The following is a 23,949-nucleotide window of genomic DNA, read 5'->3' on the forward strand; positions in this document are numbered from 1 at the left end:
GTTATATTTCCTTCAAAGCTGCTTGCTTTCTTTCTTTCTTTCTTTCTTTCTTTCTTTCTTTCTTTCTGGCCTTAATCCTGCATTGAGAGCGATTTTGATTGACATGCAGACACCAATGTGACGGCACATTTGTCACTCAATGGAAGCAGCTGTGTGTGTGTGTGTGTGTGCGTGTGCGTGTGCGTTAGCGTGTGTGTGTGTGTGTGTGTACAGGCGGCTGTATCAGCTGTATTCACTCTGAACATCTGATCGGAGCGGAGCTGAGCTGGATAAATGGACTGCAGCACCCTGAGGCCCCGTCTCAGAGGTCAAGTGACAAATGAGCCGCGGCGCCGCTGGATAGTCACTCAAACACTGATCAGACGGCGACCTTTAGTCACTGATCTCCATGCTGTGATCTATCAACTACATCAAGAAAAATGCACTCAATCCTCACGCCTCTCTGTTTGCTTACGTTCCATAAATGTACACATTATCTCCACCGGCAAGCCAAGAGGTTACTAAGAGACATCTAAAGAGAGGATGACATCACTCCTAGTTAATGCACATAAGAGAAAAAGCTTGTTGATTCGCTCCTGAAAGAGAATCTGACCTCTAACCTGGTTTCTTCAGCGTGAATAAAACCTCAGAGGAATGAAACGTTTCCCTTTGCTCTCCTGTTCCAGCTCAGCTCCGTTTGAAAGCTTCACGCTCCTCTCTGTGATAATCTCAAACAAGTTGTAAATCAAACTAAGGTTAAAGTGATTCGGTTTGGATTTATTCTGTGGTATCTCTACGACAACACAGCGTTCACTCAGCAGTGCTGATTACAACGTTTAATCACCGGCCTCCTATCGCCACACTGGGCAGGTTTCCTTCGCCCCCGGGTTTGATTTACCCGCCCTCTTCCTCAGGAAAAATCTCATTCACTAGACGGATTGCTGAGCGGGCTCCTCGGACCGGCCCCTATAAATCATTCTTTAATCAGAGCGCTCTGAGATTGGGCGCAAACACCCACGGGAGCAACACGGTGACACCTCGACTCCTCCCCACGCATCTCTGCAGTCCTGGGAGTTTTTATCCTCTTCTGTTTCCACCTCAGGCTTGTCAGCACTTGTATCAGTCACGGTGGGAAGTAAGAGGGATGAGACCCAACACACTCGGCTCACAGCGACAAGAGGAGAGAGAAGCTGCAGAGAGCAGGCTGAGCCTCCTGTGACATGGAGGTCTCCTCAGTCCAGAGACTCTCAGGAGGAAGCTTCAGGCCTTTGGCTCCTATTAAGGCTCTAATTAAGCATGATCAGATAATTAACATCAGAGGGTTAAAATAACGGATCTTCACATCCGGGAAGGGACAGGGCTCCTGCCTGATTTTCAGAATAAAGCTCAAACAAACACATTTCCCCGTAAAGGAATTGTGGACTTCCCTGAATCAAAATTATTGTGATTATGTGATGTAATGTTGCTACAGTCCCATGGTAACACTTATGTCATTGTGGTCCTAAGAAGAAACCAGATCATCACGTGGACTAAATGAGCTTCTCTGGCTCAATAAGTGACATAATCACCAAACTTATACTTTACAAATGAAGCTGTATGCAAATAAGCAACACTGTTTTGTGATCCATAATCCTTCCTGTCTTCTTCTCTCTCCCTCTCTCCCTTCCTCTCCCTCTCTCTCGCTGTGACGTCACCGTGTGGCACAGTCTCCCTCCCGTGGCTCAGGCGGGCTTGGAGCCTTCAGTGCGCTGAAGTTGCCGCGGAGCGCACACGCGTCTCCCCCGCGTCTCTCCGCTCCCGTGCGCAATGGCCACGGACGCATCCAGGACTTTGACGGCGCCATGTCGCCTCCATCTCCAAAGTCAGGGGCGCGCATGAAAGGATGATGGAGTGATGGAAGTGCAGAATTCCAAGTTTTGTTGCGTGTCGGGTTTTCCTCTCTGGACGCGGCGGACAGCTTGACTGAAACAACCAGAAGAAGAGGAAGAGGAGCAGAATCACCTGGGAAAATCATGCGCCATCCCTGCCCATGGAGAGATGGCATGCGGGCTCCTGTGCACCCGGGTTCCTCCGTGCTCCTCCAGGCTCCCCAGATCCTCCATCTGCCTGTTGTCGCTCTTCCTCACCTATTTGTGTTACTGCGCTCTGTTCCCGTCCGACATGCAGAAGTCAGCTGATCCGGCGGCGGGGTGCCAGCGCGTCCTGGCCGACGGAGGCAAGAGGCGCCTGCACAAATCCTGCGTCTCGCCTCCCGACGCGCGGCGCAGACCCGAGCGCAGACCCCCCGCGGCGCGCCTGCACGCCGGCGCCGGGAACGACACGCAGAGCCCCGCAGCGGGAGGGCTGAAGTTCGGGAATAAAAAGTTGCCGAACGCCATCATCGTTGGCGTGAAGAAGGGCGGGACCAGGGCGGTGCTGGAGTTCATCCGGATCCATCCGGACGTGCGGGCGGCCGGTACCGAGACGCACTTCTTTGATCGGAACTACGACAGAGGGCTGGACTGGTACAGGTAAGGACGCGCCTCATCTGCGCAGGCGCGGAGCAGGATTGGCCCACACACAAGCTAATGGCAGACACATAAAACACCTACGTCCACATCCACCACACATCCAGGTCCACATCCACCACACATCCAGGTCCACATCCAGGTCCACATCCAGGTCCACATCCAGGTCCACATCCACCACACATCCAGGTCCACATCCAGGTCCAGGCCCAGGTCCACATCCACCACACATCCAGGTCCACATCCAGGTCCACATCCACCACACATCCAGGTCCACATCCAGGTCCACATCCACCACACATCCAGGTCCACATCCAGGTCCAGGTCCAGGTCCAGGTCACCTTCTCAGTGTGATGGTCTTAATGATTTCTGGGGGCCTAAAGATGGAGCAGTGGGACAGAAGTATAGCGGCATATTATTGTGTGTGTGTGTGTGTGTGTGTGTGTGTGTGTGTGTGTGTGTGTGTGTGTGTGTGTGTGTGTGTGTGTGTGTGTGTGTGTGTGTGTGTGTGTGCGCGTGCGTGTGCATGTAGGTATCAAGGTTAGAGAACCAGGATGTAACCATCAGAATTGCTCGTGATCATTTATCTCTGCGGTCTGGAAAGAAAGAGCGAAAGAAGGAGAGAGAGAGAGAGAGAGAGAGAGACGGAGACAGAAAGACAGAAAGAGGAGAGAAAGAGAGACAGATCCTGTGGCCTCCATGTCTCTTCAGTCTGTTGCTACATCTGAAAATGAAACCCACAAACTGTCACCGATGCATCAACGCTACTCGTCTCCTTCGCTCTCCTCGTCATGCTGGTGTGTGTGTGTGTGTGTGTGTGTGTGTCTAATTTGCTTCACCGATGTGGGTAAACCTGATGGCGGTCCTCCTCCCTTGCTGAGAGGCCTCCTGCTCCTCCAGCTCAGTGTGCACGGCGCCGCAGGGCTCTCTCAGATATCTGTGGGCGTAACGCAGAAACTGTGACATCACCAAATTAATTACACAGATTAAAATGCAAAATGTTCCGTATTTCATTTGTTCCAGAACATTAAACACCCACAGAACTGTCAGCTGTGTGACTTCTATAGTATCTATACTTTACTCACTAATTGGCATTGGAGCCGCTTCGTCTGGGTGACGCTTGAACGAGACGTGAACCTTCAGTTTGATTGGCAGCTGCAGGACGCACACCTAAAAGGTCACAACCCAAACTCCCTCTCATGTGAGGATCAATTAGAACTCTGAGAATAGACTTTAACTTTAAACAGCATCATCAATTAATGCTCCATCATATCAGAGACATGGAGAAGGACTCATGAAGGTTAGAGGACATCAGAACGGGACCAGAGATTGATCGCAATGCGGAATCTAAAGGGTCTGAGGAGCCGGAACGCCATGGAAAATGTGTCTTTACTGCAGCAAAGAGCTCCAGAGTCAAGCCACTCAGCTTAGTGTGTGTCTGTGTGTGTCTGTGTGTGTCTGTGCGTGTGTCTGTGTGTGTCTGTGTGTCGGCCACGTCGACGCACGAGTGGCGTCTGAAAGCGCTCCGCCCCGGCTCGTCCTCAGTAAATGCAGATAGAAACTTGGTGCTATCTTCGCCGGTGCTGAATCACTGTCAGAGTGGCCCGTCGCCGAGGACTTCCTGTTCAGAAATCATCCCTTTCAAACGCGGCGGTGGCCTAGTTTGCGGGGCCCTGAAGTCACTCGGCTCGGCGTTGGTACCGCGCGCACGCCGGGTGATTTATTACGCTTGAACCGCTCGCAGGAGAGCTGTCGACGAGACGAGTGTCCCGTGACAACGCTCGGCTTTGACTTCACCGCCGCGCTCCTCTGATTTACATGGAGAAAGTGGGTTCAGAGAGGAAGTGAAACTTCTGCGTTCAGGCGCTGGTGTGACTTTGTAACTGGCTGGTGCAGTCTTGTCCTAAATACCACAACACCATGATGGCCCTGCAGTCTTCTTCACTGAACCTCACAGATGGTAGTTTGGCGTGTTGCGGTGCTGGGTGGTTAATCTTCCTCTCTGTGTCTTCCTCTCTCATTCAGAGGTCTCATGCCCAGAACCCTGGAGAGTCAGATCACAATGGAGAAGACGCCCAGCTACTTTGTGACCAAAGAGACGCCGCACCGGATCTCCGCCATGTCCCGGGACACCAAGCTGATCGTGGTGGTGCGCGACCCCGTCACCCGGGCGATATCAGACTACACGCAGACGTTGTCCAAAGCGCCCGACCTGCCCAGCTTCCAGGAGTTGGCCTTCAGAAACCAGACGCTGGGAATCGTGGACACCTCCTGGAACGCCATCCGGATCGGCCTGTACGCGCTGCACCTGGAGCACTGGCTGCGGCACTTCCCCCTGGCCCAGATCCACTTTGTCAGCGGCGAGCGGCTCATCACCGACCCGGCGGGCGAGCTGGCCCGGGTGCAGGACTTCCTGGGCTTGAAGCGCATCGTCACCGACAAGCACTTCTACTTCAACCGCACCAAGGGCTTCCCCTGCCTGAAGAAGCCCGAGAGCAGCAGCTCGCCACGCTGCCTGGGGAAGTCCAAGGGCAGGACGCACGTGCAGATCGACCGGGACGCCATCGAGCAGCTGAGGGACTTCTACAGGCCGTACAACGTCAAGTTTTATGAGATGGTCGGGCACGATTTCAAGTGGGAGTAGAAGTTTGGGGATCGTTTGTGGACGAGGAGCCGGAGCGAAGGAGGCGTCGCTCTTTGGTGACGCTCTTGTATCCTGTTTGGCCGGGATTTTCCAGGATCTCCTCGCCATCCAGGATGTCTCGCTGACTTTGCCTGAGAGAGAGAGAGAGAGAGAGAGAGAGAGAGAGAGAGAGATTCGCCACAACCTAAATCTGAAACACGAAGCCGCCAAGCAACATTTCATCAGACGCCGAGCGATGACGTCACCGTGTCCTTATGCTTTTGCTTTAGTTTTGCAATTTCAAAAAGAATCCATGTTTGCATTTGTCACAAAGCTATTTGCTCAGCGGTCGCTCGTCCGCCTCGTTCAGCACAAATAAGCTCCAGGGAATGATTCACTCCGTCTCGTCTGGAGCGGCGTCAGGCCTCCACCTCTATAGGTTGCATCTGCTGAGAAGGCGTGTTACGACATCGCCCTTACATTGAAAACAGCCGTCAGGATTCATCTTTATTTTTGCTACGTTTAGCTCCTGAGTCACATCCTCTGAGGTCTGACTGGACTCTGTGAGGCTCGCCGGGCTCCTCGGCGTGGAGTCGGTGCCGAGAGAATTTCAATCCCGTCTCAAAGACAAAGCAGAGAGAACCCGGTTGTGGCAGGTCATCAACCAGATTCAGGATCGGGCCACGCGACACACCATTGCAGGGGGGTGGGAGGGAGGGGGGGGGGGGGTTGAATTCGGCCTGCGTGTGGCGAATACTAACAGCTGGAGGATGAAGGATGGAGGATGAGGTAACAGGAAACCACACGATGTGATTTCCTCCATGATTCCACACCAAAGCTGGCGACACGCGGCGGAGAACAAGATGTGGATCGATGTCAACAAATTGAAACGAGTGCAGCCTCATGGTCGACACACACACACACACACACACACACACACACACACACACACACACACACACACACACACACACACACACACCTTCCCAGACTGTGGCTCAGGAACACACTCCGCAGATTGAACTGTTCCCTAAATGACAGCGATTAATTGGATAAATATGTTCTTCCTCTCCTCTTCCTCGCCGCTCTCTTCCCTCTGAAGTCTGAAGCTTTTATCCGGTGTAAAAGTTGAAATTTACATATTATTTTGGCGTTTAACAGACGGCTCTTTGAAGCTTTTATAGCGACTGGTGTAACACGGAAACACAGAATATTAATAACCTGTTCTCCGTCGTCTCCCTGCTCACCTCCTCCTCCCTCTGTTTCCTGCAAAAGGAGAACATTGCATTGTTAAGACAGAAACCATAAAAAAAAGATGCTACACTCTGTCTGACCCTCTCAGTCTCTCTCCACACACACACACACACACACACACACACACACACACACACACACACACACACACACACACACACACACACACACACACACACACACACACACACACACAGGTACGGCGTCCTGGCGGGGGCGTATAGTTGCAGAGCACGGCGCCGCCACCTCTGATGCCCCCCTTGTCACGGCGGCTCGTTTGGCCGCTGGGCCCGCAGGTGAGCGTCTGATCCATCCTGCCGCCGCCGCCGCCGCGCCGGCGTGTGCAGCGGCGCCGGCAGCGCTCTGTACGGCACACATGGGTCCTCATTAGGCCTGAGGGCTGCAGAGGAGCGATTCCCCCAGAAGAAGAAGGAGCCAGAGTCTGATTAGACCCTGCTGGAGAGAACGAGTCTCCAGAGAGGGAGAGAGCAGGTCAATCCCCCTCTCTCTACCTCTCTCTCCTTGTCTCTCCATCTCTCTCTCTCCATCTCTCTGGCTATGGATCTCTCTCTCCCTCTATGGATCTCTCTCTCTCTCTCTCTCCTCTCTCTCTCCCCCCCTCAATCTCTCGCTATAGATCTCTCTCTCTCCCCGTCCCTCTCTCTCTCTCTCTCTCCGTCCCTCTGTCTCCCTCCCTATCCTTCCCTCTCTCCCTCTCTCCCTCCCTATCCCTCTCTCCCTCTCTCCCTCTCTCCCTCCCTATCCCTCTCTCCCTCTCTCCCTCTCTCCCTCTCTCTCTCTCTCTCTCCCTGACCTATTTGCACCCGTGGTTAATGAGATCCATGTTAAGCCTAATCAGTGTTTGCTGCGAGCTGTGTTAATTAATTTCTTTGCCGTTTGCGGGGCGACGTTACCTCAGATCCTGAAGGCGGCGGCGGCGGCGGCGTTACCGTGGCGATTCTAAACTCCTACACTTTCACATTCAGCTGCATTAAGAGTTTGGAGGTAATTAAAGGACACGCTGAAGCAGAGAGAAACACCTGGAGAAGCTGAAACACACTCCACAATCCTGTTTACACATATTAATGAGGCTTCAAGGACAGAGGAGACACGCGCTCGTCTCCTCTTCCTCCTCAGAGGTTTTTGAAAGCAGCCGCAGAGACGGATGGTTAATAACGCCTCATCCAAGCCTGAGAGGGAGGCTGAGTTATTTATTAACCGGGGAGGAGAAGCGGGGATTTCTCAAAAATCAAAGCAGAAAAAAAAGTCAATCTTAGTCTCTTAAGCATTAAATAATCATCAGTCGGTCTGAATCTCGTCTGAGTCGTGTTTCCCATCATCATCATCATCATCCTCATCATCGTCTACTGAATCCCTGATGGGTCAGGAAGCAGAGGAACATCCAGGCTGCCATGTTAATGAGCTTAGAGATGAGATGAAAGCCAGAGTCCTCCCCCCAAACCACAACACCGGAACGCCGCTTTCCCAGGCTTAACAAGGTGCAGGGACACGGACACGGACAGGGGAACATGCATTTAACACGCGTGTCCCATTAAAGCTGCTCTGTATTAAAATAGCTCTCCTCCCTTCCTCCGGCGTTGCTTGCAGCTTTTTGCTTGCGGTGCTCAGATGATAAAGTGAGGCTGCTGGTTTGGGAGGGAGACCTGTGTGTGTGTGTGTGTGTGTGTGTGGGGAGGAAGACAGCGGCGCTGACACTGAGGCAGAGACTCAGCAGAGTTCCTCCCTACGCTTCAGAATAGTTTAACTTCTGCAGCAGACAGGATGTCCCAGTGGTCGGAATCACGGCGGCTTAGGAGACCAAATTAAAATGAAATCCTGACAACTGTGGCACGGTCTCAAGTGCGTAATGATACATGTCCCGCAAGAACGCTAGGCCTGAGAAGAGTGTGTGTGTGTGTGCGTGTGTGTGACACTTAATCAGCGTGTGCATGTGACGGAATGGAACCTTTCCTCCAGTGTTACTTTACAAATGCATACGGACGCAACCTAAAGGGACGAATCAGTCTAAGGCCGTAAAGGAGGTTGTTGTTACCGAGGCGATCAGATCCTGTGAAACTCCTCACACAGCAAACAGGAAGCTGATTAGAGCGGAGTAGCCAGACGGGGCTTCGGCGCCGCGCTCACCGGGAGCCGCGTTCTAATTAGAGCGCTCGTGCTTCGTGTCTGGCTGAGGACGATAACGAGCCTCAACCTCCGTCTGAACCTGGCGTCCGCTGAGAAACCCCAACACGCCTGACGCAACCGCCGGACTGCAGGCCGGCTGGCAGGGATCCTCACACAGGGCAAAGGTCAACCGACCAACCAGGCACCAACCTGAAACTCTCTACGTGTTGCTGTCTGTCTCTGAGATGATCTGATGATGATCTTACCCATGAGCCTCTGCTGCTCCTGTACTTAAAGCCTCTCAGACGCCTCCACACTCTGTGAATAATACATGAATTAAGTGCAAACCAAGGGGAAACTAATGCGATGTCATACGATACAGAGGCCATGGAAGATCTGCAACACACAGCAGATACACACACACGTGAATACACACACACACACACACAGCAGATACACACACACACACGTGGTCAAACAGATGCAAACGTGCTGAATCTGCATCATCACATCACAACATTGAGTCAGAGAAACCATTCCACATTATGGTTCTTCCTACATTTCAATTGCCTTCCATGATTGAACGCACACACACACACACACACACACACACACACTCTCCCAGGGCGGCTGGTCTCAGATAAGATGTCAGATGCTGCAGACAGCTGCACTCATCACGTCTTTTATGAATACATTAGCTTTTATGTTCGTCCAAACACTAATTTATCTTCCTCAGGAAATCAAACGGGACACACACACGCACACACACACACACACACTCCTGCCCGTCGCACCTCTGGAAAATTGGAACTCCCAGTAACCACCGTGCGAGTGTGTGTGTGTGTATACGATAAATATGTGAAGCAAATCCTCCAGCTGGTTTGAAATTGTGTGTGTGTGTGTGTGTGTGTGTGTGTGTGTGTGTGTGTGTGTGTGTGTTCCCGTCTGTTTATACCCACATTTTTAAGTAGAGATGCTCATGAAATATCAAAGTGTGTTACTTTGCCTCCATGAAAACTCAACCACATCAAAGACTCCCCCCTCTCCCTTCTCCTCCCCCTCTCCCTTCTCCTCCTCCCCCCTCCCCCTCTCCTCCCCCTCTCCTCCCCCCTGCCTCCTCTCTCCCCCCCTCTCCTCCCCCCTTCTTCTCCCACAAGAGAGCCAGAGAACCTCCCGTATATTAGGCGTGTGGTCTCTGCAGGCTTCCTCTCTCTGTTGCTCTGAAGCCTCTAATGATACCCGATATGAGACGGAGACGCCGTTGCCAAGACGAAGATGAAAAAAAAAAAAATAGCAACAACAAGCAAAGCGACACATCTCCGGACGTGATTGACATCCTCTCGTCTCTTCATCATTCCTGTGATGTTCGTCCAGACACGCCGACGCCAGAAACCGCGGCCTCACACTTTGGCTGATGCAGCAATCTGGTGATATGTGCCTGTCTGTCTGCCAACCACCTGGCTGGCGAGGAGGAAGAGGGGGAGGAAGAGCAGAATCAAGCACTCAGTCAATCACAGTCGTCTCCTAGCAGCCGTCGGCGGTGTGGGATGGAAGTGTGGCAGACGTGCCAGCGGCTGCGTGTCCAAACTCTCTGACACTTCCCACCTCGGCGCTCCGAGGATTCTGATGAGTCCCCATGATTCCAGAGCCACCTGAGCGACCTTACCTGCTGCCGGAGGAGAGGAAGTGTGTGTGGCTGCAGAGGAGGACGTCTGCCATCCTGATGCATCAACCTGATCACGTCTCACTAATGGATGAATTAATCACAACTGATGGAGTAGAAGAAGATCAGGATTCACGAGGGGGGGGAGGGAGGGGAGGGGGGGGTCGCTCACACAGACACTATGAAGAGGAAGATGTATCTGGAGTCTAATCTGCATTTAGACTCTCTGATTGGCTGATACGTAATCAGCTGTGAACGTCCCACATGACACATTATTTATATTACATTACCTAAAAAGCATCTCTCTCTCTCTCTCTCTCTCTGTCTGTCTGTCTCTTCCTCGCTCTTCCTCTCTCTCTCCCACTCAAGCCTGCTAGATTTTTCATCTCCAATTAAAAGGGAAGGGTAGCCTGCAGAGCGGCCTGGAGTCGGGGGGGGGGGGGCCAGAGCGGCCTAGAGTCGGGGGGGCAGAGCGGCGTAATAACCGATGTCCTCGCTCCCAAAAAGCTGTAAATAATTGACTTTGTTTTTCATTTAGTGGGAGGAAGAAAAAGGAGGCAGTATTTATGTAGCGGCGTTCCTGCGATGATGATGATGAAGAGTAAGCAGGGACGCGGCGTGTTGGTCTGTTAGCACGTGACATCATCATCATCATCTGGAGTGCCTCTCCTCCACTCACTCATCGTTAGAGACGGACAGAAAATGAAAGGTAATGACAGAAAATGGAGGAGAATGAAGCCGGGCGGCCGGAGGAGACGCTTGTTCTCCCGGGCGCAGGCTCATGGAGGAGCGAAGCAGCGCTCAGATCAACGCCACTCAGCAGAGGAAGACTGACGGAACGCACAGATGAGGCGCAATTTTCCACAACAACCATCTTTCCAGAGCGTTCCACATCCATCCTGCAGCCAATGAGAGCTTAAGTGAAGGAAGACTCAGCTAAACTTCTATTTCCTACCCGGAACGCCCAAATTAGATCAGACTCCTATATCAATCACTTTGATGTGTCACTCTGCTTCCTCCTTAATGTTCCACTTTACATCCTAATACACCTAAAGAACCCTTAAATAACTTGAAGGAGGCGTCCTGTAGAGGCTCACACACTCTGATCTATAAATACATCTGATCTGACTTCACTACATCGGCTCAGATAGCGTCGGAAAGTTTTCAATCGTCAGACGAGAATACATTCATTTACCACTTCATAGGGATCGGAAACATCCCAATTTAGACAGGAAGTGCCAAAATAAAAGACAGAATTCTCTTATACACACACACACACACACACACACACACGTTACTGTACGACATCTCAGTTGTGTAGTATTGTGTAGACATACATGATGTTGTCGACGCTCCCATCTCTCCATCCAAACGGCGGCAGCTGGTAGGAAATGGAAGGCAGGGAAGGAGGATGTGACCCTTCGTCTTCTTCCTCCACGCATGCAGGGACAGAACGTCTTTAAATGGAGACTTAGTGTGCTGGCAGAGAGACACACACACATCGCACACTGACACACAGGATTAGATGGCACGTTTGTGTGTTAGACGTGTGTGTTCAGCAGGGAGGAGGTTTCATGTCTCCGCCGCCGCTAAACACAAATAAAAGTAGACGAATTCTCCACCGAGGTCTCACTAATGATGTTCTCTTGGAAGCGGCACAATTGGCAAATGATTATTGATTTGAGCACAAGAAGAGCTTGGCTCCTTTACAGCTCCGTCCTGCGCCGGGCTGCAGGCTGGGGATTCTAAAACAAATCGCATTTGTGCGAGCATATGAATCCAATATTCAGAGCTTTGGTTTTAAGAAGGAGAGGAGGAGGAGTTGAGTTCCTGTCACGGTCCGGAGCGGCGAGGCCTCACAGCGGCTGCAGCCTCCGTCACGCCACAGGGGGCCGCTCGGACGACCTCATCACTTCAGACCGCACGAGGATGGAGAGGAGACGGAGGCCAAAATGTGATTCCACCCCAAAACTGATGACTGTTCTAGAAGATTACAGGAAGAGACAGAAGAGAGGAGAGAGAGAGAGAGAGAGAGGGGGGTATTAACTCCTGATCTGTGGAGCCCGGGGCCAAACTAATATGAGCCTAACAGAATCATGTGTAAATAAATGGTGGCGCTGTAGTTTAAAGCCGCACCTGTCACCGCCACGCTGACAGAGTTACACCTGACGGATCTATGCGTCTTCATCAGAGCGCACAAGTTCAACCTGAAGGACGGAGCCGGGAGACGAATCCACCTTCAGAGTCCCGCTGAGGCTTCCAGGCGCTGGCTGAGCTCCACCCTGTGGCCGAAACGGGAAGTGCACACTACAAAAGAAGCTACACGTGACAGACTTCAGCCTTGTTTCTGTGTTTTTATTCAGTTTCTGCTCTGCATTGATGAAGCAATGCCACCAAACATCCCCTCCTCCCATCAGTCTGAAGAAAAGATCATTATTACACTATATCACAGCATATACATGGAAAAATAAAAATAAATGGGTCAATAATAACCATTTTCATGCATTTGTGAAAAATAAATAGCTCCTCTTTGCATTTGAACTGTTTGTGTGTTTTTCTTTGCGCGGCGGGACGTCGGACGCCGATTTCAACGAAGGCGTGACCGGAAACAAAAACGCACACAAGCTCGGAACAGAAAGCGTCACCTTTGCATGCAAGACGGAGATGCGGGTTCGCCAAAAGGAACGTTACGGGAATACTGCAGGGATCAGAGGGAATGATGGAGCATTCCCTCTGGAGCTGCCAGGCACTCAAGCTAAACACGGCACATACCATAGGAAACACTGCGTCTGCGTAGCTACGTGGTCACGCTGCATCACCAATATTGCACCGGGTGTAAATGCCGTGGTTCTCAAGCTGTGGTGCGTGCGCCAGATCCCGCGAGGACGCCTCTGCGGAGAATCTTAAACAATCGGAAAAAGGTGTCAGTTCAGATTTGCATACGGTGGAACGGCCCCGAACGGCGAAGCGTCAATCAAACGGCTTCACGCTGGCAGGCCCGACTTGGCGCTGTTGGGGGGGTTTGCTCGCTACGGGAATGGCGACACACACACACACACACACACACAACATGAGAGACAAACGACACGGAAAACATTCATTTGCAAGTGGTTTACTTTGAGAGGGTGAATGAGCAATACTTATCATTCATACAAAACCTAGATATTACTTTGAAGAAATGTGCAAACTAAGCATTAAAAGGATGCCTAAACATGCTCTCTCTCTCTCTCTCCGATGCTGGCATTCTGAAAAAATATACAGTTAGAAATATATACACATCCAAGAGTTAGCACGCCGCCGTACTCCTGTGGGCATCAGCAAGAGTCCGCTTGCATAGTTAAGTGCATGCATAAGCAATTTATCATGCAACAGCTGCTGTCCTGTACGAGCGTGACGTTTGGAGACTGTAACGCGAGCGCCGTCCGGTTAGAACGCACGGAAGAAGCTAAGGGTGTTTGGCGGCGGGCTGTGATGTCACGCGTGAGGAGGAGGAGGAGGAGGAGGGGGGCTGGGAGGAGGCGGACGCACCGTTATGTACAGCACATGGGCGGAGTCTGGGAGAGGACGTTTGCTTTACATAAAACCCTGTGTTCATCTGAGAGGAATGTTTGGAGATGTGTGGCAGTCTGAAGAAGAGAGGTTTCCCATATAAGGCCGAACTGGCGGCGTCCGCAGCTAGAGGGGGGGGGGGGGGGCGGCAGCGGGCGGGCGGGCGGGCGGGAGGAGGAGGAGTCTGAGCGGGAAAGGGGGCGGGGTTACGGGTGATTACAGTGTAACGAAACAACAAACATACAAGAATCTTTACGAACTGGGAGGGGTTTGTTTGGGGGGAGGGGTTTGTTTGGGAGGGGGCGGGGTCTTCAGACGTTGAACACCGACGACATGCTTCTTCTTCTTCGTTGGTCGCTCGGCCTTTCAGTGCGCGGATGTAAACAGCAGGTCAGAGTAAATAGGCTTAACTGTGTGTGTGTGTGTGTGTGTGTGTGTGTGTGTGTTGTCGTTACATTTTAGTGCTTAACAATAAATATTAAAATTTTGAATATAAATTTACCAACACAGCTGGAGTTACACAATTGAGATTAGATTGAAATACTTTGATTATCTGAGGCACTGATGTTTGTTGTGGTTGTCGTTGTCATGACGCACACCTCCCAATGTTTGAGGAGGAAACAATTGAAAGAGTTCACCGCCTCCTACGATAAAAACCAGCGAGTAAACTTCCTTTGGTGACGGAGCGGTCGGTCCCGTGTGTTTAGATTTCAAAAAGCTTTTTTTTTTTTTTTAAGTTTTCCTTCTTTAAATCCATCGTCCAGTCCACTTTCCATCTTGTGCAGAACCGGGACTTCCCCCCCCCACCCCCCCGTCGTCTCTACGCTACAGACAGACCCGGGCAGGAGTTGGATACGTGTGTGTGTGTGTGTGGTCCATGCGTTGTTTTGTTACGATACGAGATAATATTCCTCAAAAATCAATGCAATCCGTTACAAAGTGCTTCGTTTAAAATCCATTCCTAAATAACTATTTAACAACGTGTCCACTAGGGGGCAGCTGCACGTGGACGGGCCGCCGGAGAGCTACAGGGGCGTCAGAGATGTGAGGTCGACAGTTTGATGGTTAAAACACCGACGAGCTGCACAAGAGAGAGAGACCGGATCGGGCCGGTCCTCATTTGGGCCGGTGGCTAGCTTGTGTGGAGCTGATGGGGATCTTCCTGGACGGCGGCGTCTTCTTGGCCAGCTCTTTCTTTAAAGGCTCTTTCGTGCTGGTCGAGGATTGGCCCGCCTTCGCCGAGGTGGAGGCCTTTGCCGTTTCCTTGTCTTTGGCTGCGCTGGAGTTGGTCTGGGCCTCTGAAGCAGAGGTCTTCTTGCTGGCTCCGTGCGGCGTTCCCTCCCGAGCTGCGTCCCCGCCGCCGTCCTCTGGGCTTCCCTTGGCGTCCGTCGCAGCCGCCGCCGCCGCCGCCCCGGTTTTCCCGCCGTCGGTGGACTTGCGGGGCTCTTTGGGCCTCAGCGCCGTCTTAAAGAAGGACAGGCCCTTGTCCTCGGTCTTACTGTTCCTTCTGGGCCCCCTGGGTGGAGTCGCAGCCGAGGAGGAGACGCCCACGCTGGAGGAGCGGAGGCTGGCCATGGAGGAGCTGCTGCTGGAGCTCGGCGCCCCCGCCCTGTTCTCCGCGCCGCGGCCCGGCCTGCACTCGGCTCTGCTGCTGCCGCTCGACCTGGAGGGGGGGCCGCCGTGAGACACCTTCCTCTCAGAGACGGCGCCGGTCCGTGAGGAGTCCCGGCTCGTGCTCCGGTCTGCGGCTCTAGTCCTTGCTGAGGCTGAGCTTTTCTCGCCTGCGCCCCTGGGTGAGGTTTTCCTCTGAGGGTTCTGTAACGCAGGAGAGGCGCTCTTCCTCTGCTGGGCCGAGTCGGGGTGCAGCGCCTCCTGAGTTTGGGATAGCACTTTTTTGGAGGGCGTTGCCGTTCTTGAAGAGGCGGTCTTACCGGGTTTCGGGGGTCCGTCGCTCTTCTCTTTGGGGTTTGACGCCGCTGCGCTCTTGGTTTGCGTTCGAGAAGGCGACTTGTCAACAGCCGGGGACGCCGGCGACAAAGAGCTGGATGAGGTGGACGAGGCGGCGGGTCGCTTCTTGGGACTCCTCTCAGACTCCAGCCCGGTCTTGGCCGAGGTCCTCTTGGCGGCGGCCCCTTCGGCGGCCCCGTTCCTCTGCTTGGGCTCCTTTGCCGTCGCTCCGTGTCGAGGACTCACCTGTTCGGCAGCGGCGACCTCATTGTTGTTCTCCCCCGCCTGCACGGAGCTCCTCTGCTCCGCCTGGGCCACGGCCTTGGAGTGAACCTGCTCCAACAGTCTCTTCCCACTCTCCGGCGCCGTCACAGACGTCTTACCGCCCGACAGCTTGTCCGGTTTGGGCGACCCGATGACGCAGGAGGGGGAGAGCTTGCTGTCAACCACCTCACCTATCCTCTCCAGCGTGGGGGAGGAGGAGTGAGACTCCAGGGAGAAGCGTGAGGGGGAGTTAGAGCGGAGCTGGAGCTTAGCTGAGTGCGACCAGGAGGGCTTGGTGCCGTTTTCACTCAGCACCAGAGGGCTGGCGAGGGAGGAGCGCGAGGAGAAGGTCTGCCTCTGCATGCTCCTCACCACAGAGCGGGTCGACAAACCTGCTGAGGGAGAATCAGGACACAAAGAGAAACAACAAAGCTAATGCATCACATGTCATCACAGTGGAATCAAGTCAAGCTGTGAAGCGTCGGCCGCTCACCGTCGTCTTCGCTCCGCTCGCCCGCAAACTCGGCCGACTCAGAGAGGGAGGCGAGCGAGGTGCGCCTGGACGAGCCCGACGAAGCTTGACTGGGCGGACGGCTTCCCATGAGTCGACTGATCCAGTGCTCGCACAGGGAGGAGCTGGTTGATCCTGTAAACAACCACAACACAGAGCGGTTGAAGCTCAAACAGGATGCAGAAGTTTGCGTGTAGTAAACTCTATAGAGCACAAAGCCACGTTACCTCCCACTGAGCTGTTGGCCGACCAGGAAGGGATGGTGGCGCGTCTCTGATAGAACAGGATGTAGCCGGTCTGCTTGCACACGTCGTCCTCAGCGATGGAGTGGACGTCGCTGTCGTCAAAGCAGTACCACTGCCCGTCGATGGAGTTCTTACAATGAGCTGCAGTGAGACAGGAAAGCTGTTACCAAAGCAACATCAGCGACTCATTCGAGGACTCATCAGGCGGCCCCCCGGCCTCCGTCTCACCCGTGTAGTGCCCCCCCTGCATGGTGCCGTGATGGTTGCACACGGCGTACAGGTCGTACAGGTAGTCCTCGGGATCGCGACCCAGGCCGTACGGCCGTCTCCACGGCGACCAGTGGGAGGGCAGGCTCCAGCTGCTCTGGCTCCGCTTCACCATGTGGGGCGCCATGTCCATGCCCGTCAGCGGGAACTTCACCATGTTCTGCATCTTCATCCGCCGATCCCCATCCTGGAGAACAACAACACGGAGATGAAGCCATGATGCTGAGGAGGAGGAGGAGGAGGAGGAGGAGGAGGAGGAGGAGGAGGATCTGGATCAGTACCTGTCTGAAGCGCTTGAGGTGGAGGATGAGGATGTCAGGTAGAGTCCACAGACTGAGCTTGATGCTGCCCTGCTGGAGCTGCTTACAGTGCGGACATCGCCACGCATCATCAGGAGCCAGCTGGGGTCACCATGGAGACAAGACACACAACTAGGATCAGAACAAAGAGCTTCCATGTTCCAGAGGAGCGTCTCTCTCTCTCTCTCTCTCTCTCTCCCTCACCTGTTCCTCTTTGGTGTAGAGCTGAAAGCACTGGGCGAGCGAGCAGGTCTGAGGCTGCAGGTGCTGCTCCTTTATGTGACGCACGCTCTCTGCGTCCGGGATGTACTCGTCCTCCGTCCGCTTGAACAGACTGCACACAGGACACACAGCACATGTCAGTCACATGGGGACGTCGCCATCCACACACACACACACACACACACACACACACACACACACACACACACACACACACACACACACACACACACACACACACACACACACACACACACACAAACCCGAGTGTGTGATTGGTTTCTGTCTCACTCACTAGTCTTTTGTCTCCTTGTCCCACTCCACCACGATCTTAACGTGAGGCGGCCCTCCAGGTCCACAGGACTTATACGCCCTGGGAACAGAGAAGATTTAAACATTTTAACATCAAGTAACACAAAATGGAAATCAGAAAAGATGAAAGAAAGAAAAATCTATAAAATCCAGACATGCTTTGAAATATTTACACAATTATAAACACAGAAGGATTTATTGTAGTTGTGTTGTGATGATGAAAGCAGGGCGGCACTGCCCCCTTGTGGTGGCATGTGGTATTACCTCTCCACAGAGGGGTGGCACAGCGGCTGGTCCTCCTGTGGCAGGAGATACGTGATGCCAACCACGCCCACCACGCGCAGACTGAAGGGCCCAACCTTATGTTGACAAACCAAACAGGACAACGAGGGAAACGTCAAGATTAAAGTGTGTGTGCCTGTGCGTGTGTGTGTGTGTGTGTGTGTGTGTGTGTGTGGGTGAGAGAGAGAGGACTGAGAGGGACTCTTGCTGTGTGTTCGCACCTGCACCAAGACGCCAGGGCGTGAGATCTGCCTCATCTTCTCCAGGATCTCTTTCTGCAGCACGTCCCAGGTCACCGTCCGCTCCAGATACAGCATGAAGGGGTTACCAAACCTGCACACACCACACAACAGGACCAGTTATCTGGTTTTGTCTCTGGGGGGGGGGCGATTCCCTCCCTGCTTCTCTCTGCCGTGGTCGTGCGGCCTCTGTACCTGCGTCCCTGCTGTCCTGCACACGCTCTGTTACACACCAACAGCACGATCTTCTCAGCCTGGCCCGTGTTCTTGTTGGGGCTGGGAGGCGGGGACGAGGGTTCTTGTATTTGCGCCGGCAGCCTGTTGTTGTCCGTGGCGTACTTCAAGTTGTTCTGGTTGAGATTGGCGTGCGGGCTTCCTGTGATCGTCCCACGACACGAGAGCAGACAGAGAAATGACATTTTAAAAGCCCAGAATCAAATCCCTCCCATCATAACCCGCTCCTAATCCAATCTCCTCTCCTACGGCGCCTAATGACACAAAGGGGCTAAACTAATTTTGGCGAGGGAGCAAAGGGGGGAAGTCGTACCGCCTCGCTTGGAGCGGATCTGCTCGGGCCGGAACAGCTCGGGCGTCTCGAAGGCGAAGATGGAGTCGCTCTCCTGAATGATTTCCAGGTCGTCGTCGTCGTCGCAGAAGGAGCGGTGGAAGCCGTCGTAGTACATCTCTGTGAGGACGATCTGCAGGGACAGAGTGTGTTAGCTTCAGGACGCTTCAGTGTGTGTCTCTAGGGGAGGGATGTGTGTGTGGTCGCACCTGTTGAGAGGGGATTTTGGTCTCTTGAGCCACGGCTTGTCTCAGTCTGGACACGGTGCCGGACAGAGGCACCGCCACCCCGACCCTCATGCAGTGAGAGCACTTCCCTTGGTACACCACCGTCACATACAGGGGCCTAGAGAGGAGAGAGAGAGAGAGAGAGAGAGAGGAGAGAGGAGAGAGGAGAGAGAGAGAGAGGTCAAATGTCAGATTCGGTGAAAGCAGGTCACATCATCATCCTCCGGTGTTGCGGCTCTTTACCGTGTGTGAGGTACGGGGATTGGCAGTGAGATGCAGAGGAAAGGATCAAAGGTGTTGCTCTGTTTCTGGCAGTGAGGGCAAGTCAGGGAGGACCTGCACGGACGCACAACAACAACAACAACAACAACAGGAATATGACTGTAATATCTGTGGCCGAGTGAGGAATGATGAAGACACGAGCACAAACAAAGCTGGCTGATAAAAACAAACAAATGTGCCGCCGCCGCCGCCGCCGCCGCAGCAGAAGTGAAGTCATCATCTTGGCGAGCAGCTGCAGGATTAGAATCATCTTGTTCTGTTCTATCCCTCCGCTCAGATTCTTCTCTGCCTTTGTTCCTTTAAGTTGACGTTCAAACTGGATCTCAAGCGGCCTGGCTCACTGTTTAGCAGCCCTCCTCCTCCTCCTCCTCCTCCCTCCCTTGTGTGCTGCCACAGGTGTTACTCCTTAATCTGCATAACATAACATATCAACTGGCTCCTATGGGTGCAGTAGAGTGTGTGTGTGTGTGTGTGTGTCACCTGTATTGTGCCTGAAACAGCTCCTGTACAAAAGAGCCTGGTGCTGGTAGTGGAGATCCTTCAGGGGCATTTTCCTCTACTGGAGGCTGAAGAAGAGAAGAAGAGAGAGAGAGAGAGAGAGAGAGAGAGGAAGGTGACGCATCCATCAGCAGGAAACACCAGCATCACAGTCTGATGTGCGGTCATATCTCCTGAGCTGCTGCTTACCTTCCTGGGTGGTCTGCTGTCAGGGTGAATGATGTTGTTGAGGTCTTCGTGGACGCGATCCAGCAGCCACAGGAGGAATTCCTGGGCGTCGTGCTGGGAGTTTCCCTTGAACTGAAGGGCGCTCTTTGACACCACGTTCTACAAGACAGCACAAAGCAAATCAGCAAGCGGGGCCGCAGTTTCATTTCTTTTGGCGTCGCCCTCGTCATAAATTATTCAGCCGGGACAATCAGCACAATCCTAAAGGTCGGCAGAGGTCGGCAGAGGAGAAGCTTTTTAAAAAGAAACCAGGGGCCGGGGGGGAAACGACGGCGTAACCTCACGGGCCATTAGTGAGCCGGAGCTGACGACACAGAGCGGCACGGGCCAGGGCGGCTGGGAAAGTCACCTCTGCCCCGCCGAGCTATCAAATGTCACGCAAAAGGTCAAAGGTGTGACGGAGGCTGAGCGCGGCGTGCCGAGGCAGCACGTGTAGAATACGGCGCCGAGAAAGAGCGGAAAGGGTTGAGTTTAATTTAAAGTTTCTGATGTCTCCGTCTCTTTTGAAGCCGAGGGTTAAAAATAGAAGAGACGTGGCTATGAGACGACATCGTTCAGAACTTTAACCAAAGAAGTTGACTTCACTCATGATCAGGACTGACAGGTGTCTCCTCCGATCAGCCTGAGTGCAGATTTCCATGGCGGACGTCGACACAAAATGAGACAAAATGGCTTCAGAGACGAACAGATAGGCGCTGTTATTAACGACACCCCGCTAATGATCAGTCAAGGCTCTGGATTGGGGGTTCAGGTTGTTGTCGGAGGGGAAAATGGGCAATTTGAGAGCAAAGTGAGAGAAGGAGAGGACTTTAGGAAACCTTTGAAACTTCTGTAACCTTCTGTGCTTCCTCTCCCCTCACACCCTGAGGAGCTTCATCTTTATCCCAATCAGCCTCTCTGGACTCTGGCTGGAAATAGTAACGCAGTCCAAAACAAAAAGAGCGGTGCTTCCTCCTTTATGTAGTTTCAAAGTGGCTAAGTGGGCGGCGATGAAGCCGTTAGAAAACAGCTGAGTTCTATTGCGGCTCTATAGGAACTCTATAGCTCCAGCCTCTTCAAAACGGATCGCTGGTTTCAGAACACACATCGGGCGGCGGCGCTCGCTCATTGTGACGATCCGGCCGGGGTTTAGGGATCCAGATCAGACAAATCCTCAAGCGGAGACACAGAATGAGAAGGTTTGTTTGTTGTGATGGTGACAGCCGCTCTGAAGTAAAGGCATGTTTCACCGCTGTGCAGTCCTGCTGATGTCAACAAAGCTTTAAAACGGGCCGGCTGTGTTTGTCTGCATATTTAAAAGCCTGTCAATCAATCAATTTGAGGGCGACAGAGGGAGACAGAGAGACGGAGAGAGAGAGAGAGAGAGAGAGAGAGAGAGAGAGAGAGAGAGATGTGTTTTGTCCACGTTTGGATCACAGATTGTCCCGTTAAGTTGCTGTGTAAGCTACATTGTCCCGCGTTTGGATTTCTGGTGACAGGATGTTTTCCCGTGTGCCCTCTGCTCCGCTCCCGCCACGACCACGCTGACCTGTGAACCCCGGGCAAGGAAATCAGTCAATGTTTGGTTCTAAATGTCTCTTCCTGAACAAATAGCTTTGATAAGGAGAGGAAAACAACTGATTTTCCTCGACTACATAAAAAAACAAACAAGGACACGAGGTGCAGTGTTTACCACCGGTCACCTGTCCGCTGCCTGACGCCTCATGGGGACCTCACCTCTGAGTTTGAGAACCACTGCTTCAAAGTTTGTCTCATGGGCCAAAGTTTGTAACATTGTTGGACTAATGAGGGAAGAAGTCAACAAAGTAAAGAATAACAAACAAACACAGCCTGTTTGCTGAGGAGATCACATCCCCACCTGACACCTGAACGTATCATGCATTGGTTTGAGTGATGGATGGAGTGTGTGAGTGTGTGTGAGTGTGTGTGAGCTGTCCGGCCCTGGTACCTTGAAGTCCCGGCTGTGTTGGGGTGTGTACTCGAAGGTCCAGAGCGCCCGGACGAGCCCGGACAGCTGCTCCGTCACCTCACCGGGGTCCTGTTGTTGCTGCTGCGCCGCCGCCGCTGCCTTCTTCTGGATCAGAACCCCGTTAGACTTGGCCTTGTCCTTGTCGTTGCCGCTCGGCGTCTCGGCGCCTTTGAACTGTTCCAGCGCCAGGTACTCGGCGAAGAGCTCGGTGTTGCTGAGGCACTGCAGGATGGCGTTCATGAAGCAGGTGTTGCCGTGGTTCTTCAGCCCGGCGACGCCCGGCACCTTCTCCCCGAACGGGAAGCCGCCGCAGTCGCTGTCGTCGGACGGAAGCGAGCCGCCGGTGGTGGTCGGGATGAGAGTCGCGTCGTCCTTGTCGTCCTCGGCGGCCTGCTCCTCGGTGCCGAAGTGAGACAGAGTGGACAGAGTCCGGAGAACTCTGTTCATGAAGCTCCCCACGGAGCGCACGGAGCTCCGCCTGAAGAGCTTCTTGCTGAAGGATTTCTTCTCCTTGTTGCTGACAACTTTCGACATGATGACGGTGGAAGCGATCAGCCAGTTTATACGCGTGTGAACCGGAGATTTCCCCGCTTTATGAGTCTTTACAGCATCGTCAGCTCACTGGTCTACACTGGCCTCGGCATATTCCGTGAAAACACACACATACACACACGCACACACAGGGCCCGGGCAGCTGTGGGGATCATAGCGAAGTAGCGCCAAAATGACAACAATCAGCCCACATGCAAACACTGCGTCGGATTGCATAAACACCCTCCATGGAGCGGCCGCTTCAGGTTAATGCACCGGGCAGTCCCGCAGCCCGGAGCCGTCGTTTGGAGCGCTCGGTCCGGCTACATCACGTCGCGTCGGTGCCATTGTTTACAGACGCGGTAGAGGCGCGTTCCTCTCCCGGTATAAACATCAAATCCACCTTTTTTTTTTTAGCGATTGGGATCGGAGTGTCGAGCGGGATTCCTCATCATTTATTAAAGAAACCGCAGCTCCACCCTGATCGCGGTGTATTCCTTCACATCCGGATCTTTGCTGAAGATCCGCGGCGTTGTAGAGAAATGACGGCTCGGCTCGGCGTCCCGGTCCTCCCTGGCTCGGCCCCCCCTCAGCGGCGGCTCTCCAGAGCTGAGGACCCCCCCGGCCGGAGCGGCGCAGCCCCGCCGCTCCCTCGCGTTTGGCTTCCGATCATCCTCACATCCACGGCCCAGATGGGAAAGCTGGAGCTCTCGGCGTCTCCATCCCTAAAAGTCGTCCCCCCCCTCCCCTCCCTTTCTCTGCCCCCTCGCTGCCGGCGCGCCTTATTTTCCCCTCCGGTTGAGCTTCACGTTAAGGCCGCGTCTCCGCTCTCCATCATCCTCTGTAGTCACAGATACTGCAGGCAGGCGGGCGGGCAGGCAGGGCGGTGACGGGCTGACGTCAGGGCCAAACACTGGTCCATGTTGGAGGAGAGCAGGTAGCGGGCGTGTGTGTGTGTGTGTGTGTGATGCTGGATGATGCTCCGTCCCCGTTTCCAAGCGGCGTGGACGGCGATGGGAGCCCGTTGGGTCGCCATGGAAATGCCTCACCGCGTCCATTAAGGGGAAACAGGTTAAAGGGATTGCTTGGATGTTGAGAGACATTCATAATAAACCCTAAAACTCACCATGGTAACACAACAACACAACTAACAGCTCATTAAAGGAGCAGACAGAGGTGTGTGTGTGTGTGTGTGTGAGTTACAGCTGATTTAGAGGCCAGATCTGCTTCACCTCTCCCAGTGTGTGACTGAATAAATGAAGTGTTACATTCAGGCTCGTTGCCATACCTCAGATCTTCACAAACAGCTGGGGCGTCCCTTCCTCTTCCTCTTCCTCACTCTTGTAGGAGTAAATAAAAGCT

At 53.4% G+C, this 23,949-nt stretch overlaps 2 protein-coding genes across 2 annotated transcripts; one reads left to right on the top strand and one right to left on the bottom strand.

Annotated features, from left to right (window-relative positions):
- The first annotated feature begins 2,016 nt into the window (after window positions 1-2,016).
- LOC143002124 (heparan sulfate glucosamine 3-O-sulfotransferase 2-like) lies at window positions 2,017-5,130 on the top strand. Its single transcript, XM_076152077.1, has 2 exons — window positions 2,017-2,489; window positions 4,512-5,130. The coding sequence occupies exons 1-2, from the start codon at window positions 2,017-2,019 to the stop codon at window positions 5,128-5,130; spliced, it is 1,092 nt and encodes a 363-aa protein (XP_076008192.1).
- Window positions 5,131-14,545: 9,415 nt separating this feature from the next.
- Window positions 14,546-22,590, bottom strand: LOC143002119 (ubiquitin carboxyl-terminal hydrolase 31-like). Its single transcript, XM_076152071.1, has 16 exons — window positions 22,036-22,590; window positions 20,049-20,186; window positions 19,842-19,927; window positions 19,323-19,415; window positions 19,062-19,197; window positions 18,835-18,985; window positions 18,483-18,663; window positions 18,270-18,381; window positions 18,031-18,125; window positions 17,750-17,827; window positions 17,437-17,566; window positions 17,215-17,334; window positions 16,895-17,120; window positions 16,649-16,807; window positions 16,404-16,556; window positions 14,546-16,302 (listed from the first exon to the last, which is right to left on the bottom strand). Exons 1-16 carry the CDS (start codon window positions 22,588-22,590, stop codon window positions 14,816-14,818), a joined length of 3,900 nt encoding a protein of 1,299 aa, XP_076008186.1. The 3' UTR covers window positions 14,546-14,815.
- Window positions 22,591-23,949: the final 1,359 nt, after the last annotated feature.

Source organism: Genypterus blacodes, unplaced genomic scaffold (assembly GCF_046128005.1).
Source record: "Genypterus blacodes isolate CSIRO-AG114 ecotype Tasmania unplaced genomic scaffold, CSIRO-AGI_Gbla_v1 ptg000055l_1, whole genome shotgun sequence".
Classification (NCBI taxonomy): Eukaryota; Metazoa; Chordata; class Actinopteri; order Ophidiiformes; family Ophidiidae; genus Genypterus; species Genypterus blacodes.

What these genes read in the sequence shown, in the direction of transcription:
- LOC143002124 (XM_076152077.1), top strand. Translation starts at nt 2,017, where the DNA reads ATGGCATGCGGGCTCCTGTGCACCCGGGTTCCTCCGTGCTCCTCCAGG. An exon ending in AGAGGGCTGGACTGGTACAG is followed by an intron (nt 2,490 to 4,511) that starts GTAAGGACGCGC and finishes TCTCTCATTCAG; the next exon opens with AGGTCTCATGCCCAGAACCC.
- LOC143002119 (XM_076152071.1), bottom strand. Translation starts at nt 22,590, where the DNA reads ATGTCGAAAGTTGTCAGCAACAAGGAGAAGAAATCCTTCAGCAAGAAG. An exon ending in AACACAGCCGGGACTTCAAG is followed by an intron (nt 20,187 to 22,035) that starts GTACCAGGGCCG and finishes GCTGTCTTGTAG; the next exon opens with AACGTGGTGTCAAAGAGCGC. An exon ending in ACAGCAGACCACCCAGGAAG is followed by an intron (nt 19,928 to 20,048) that starts GTAAGCAGCAGC and finishes TCTCTTCTTCAG; the next exon opens with CCTCCAGTAGAGGAAAATGC.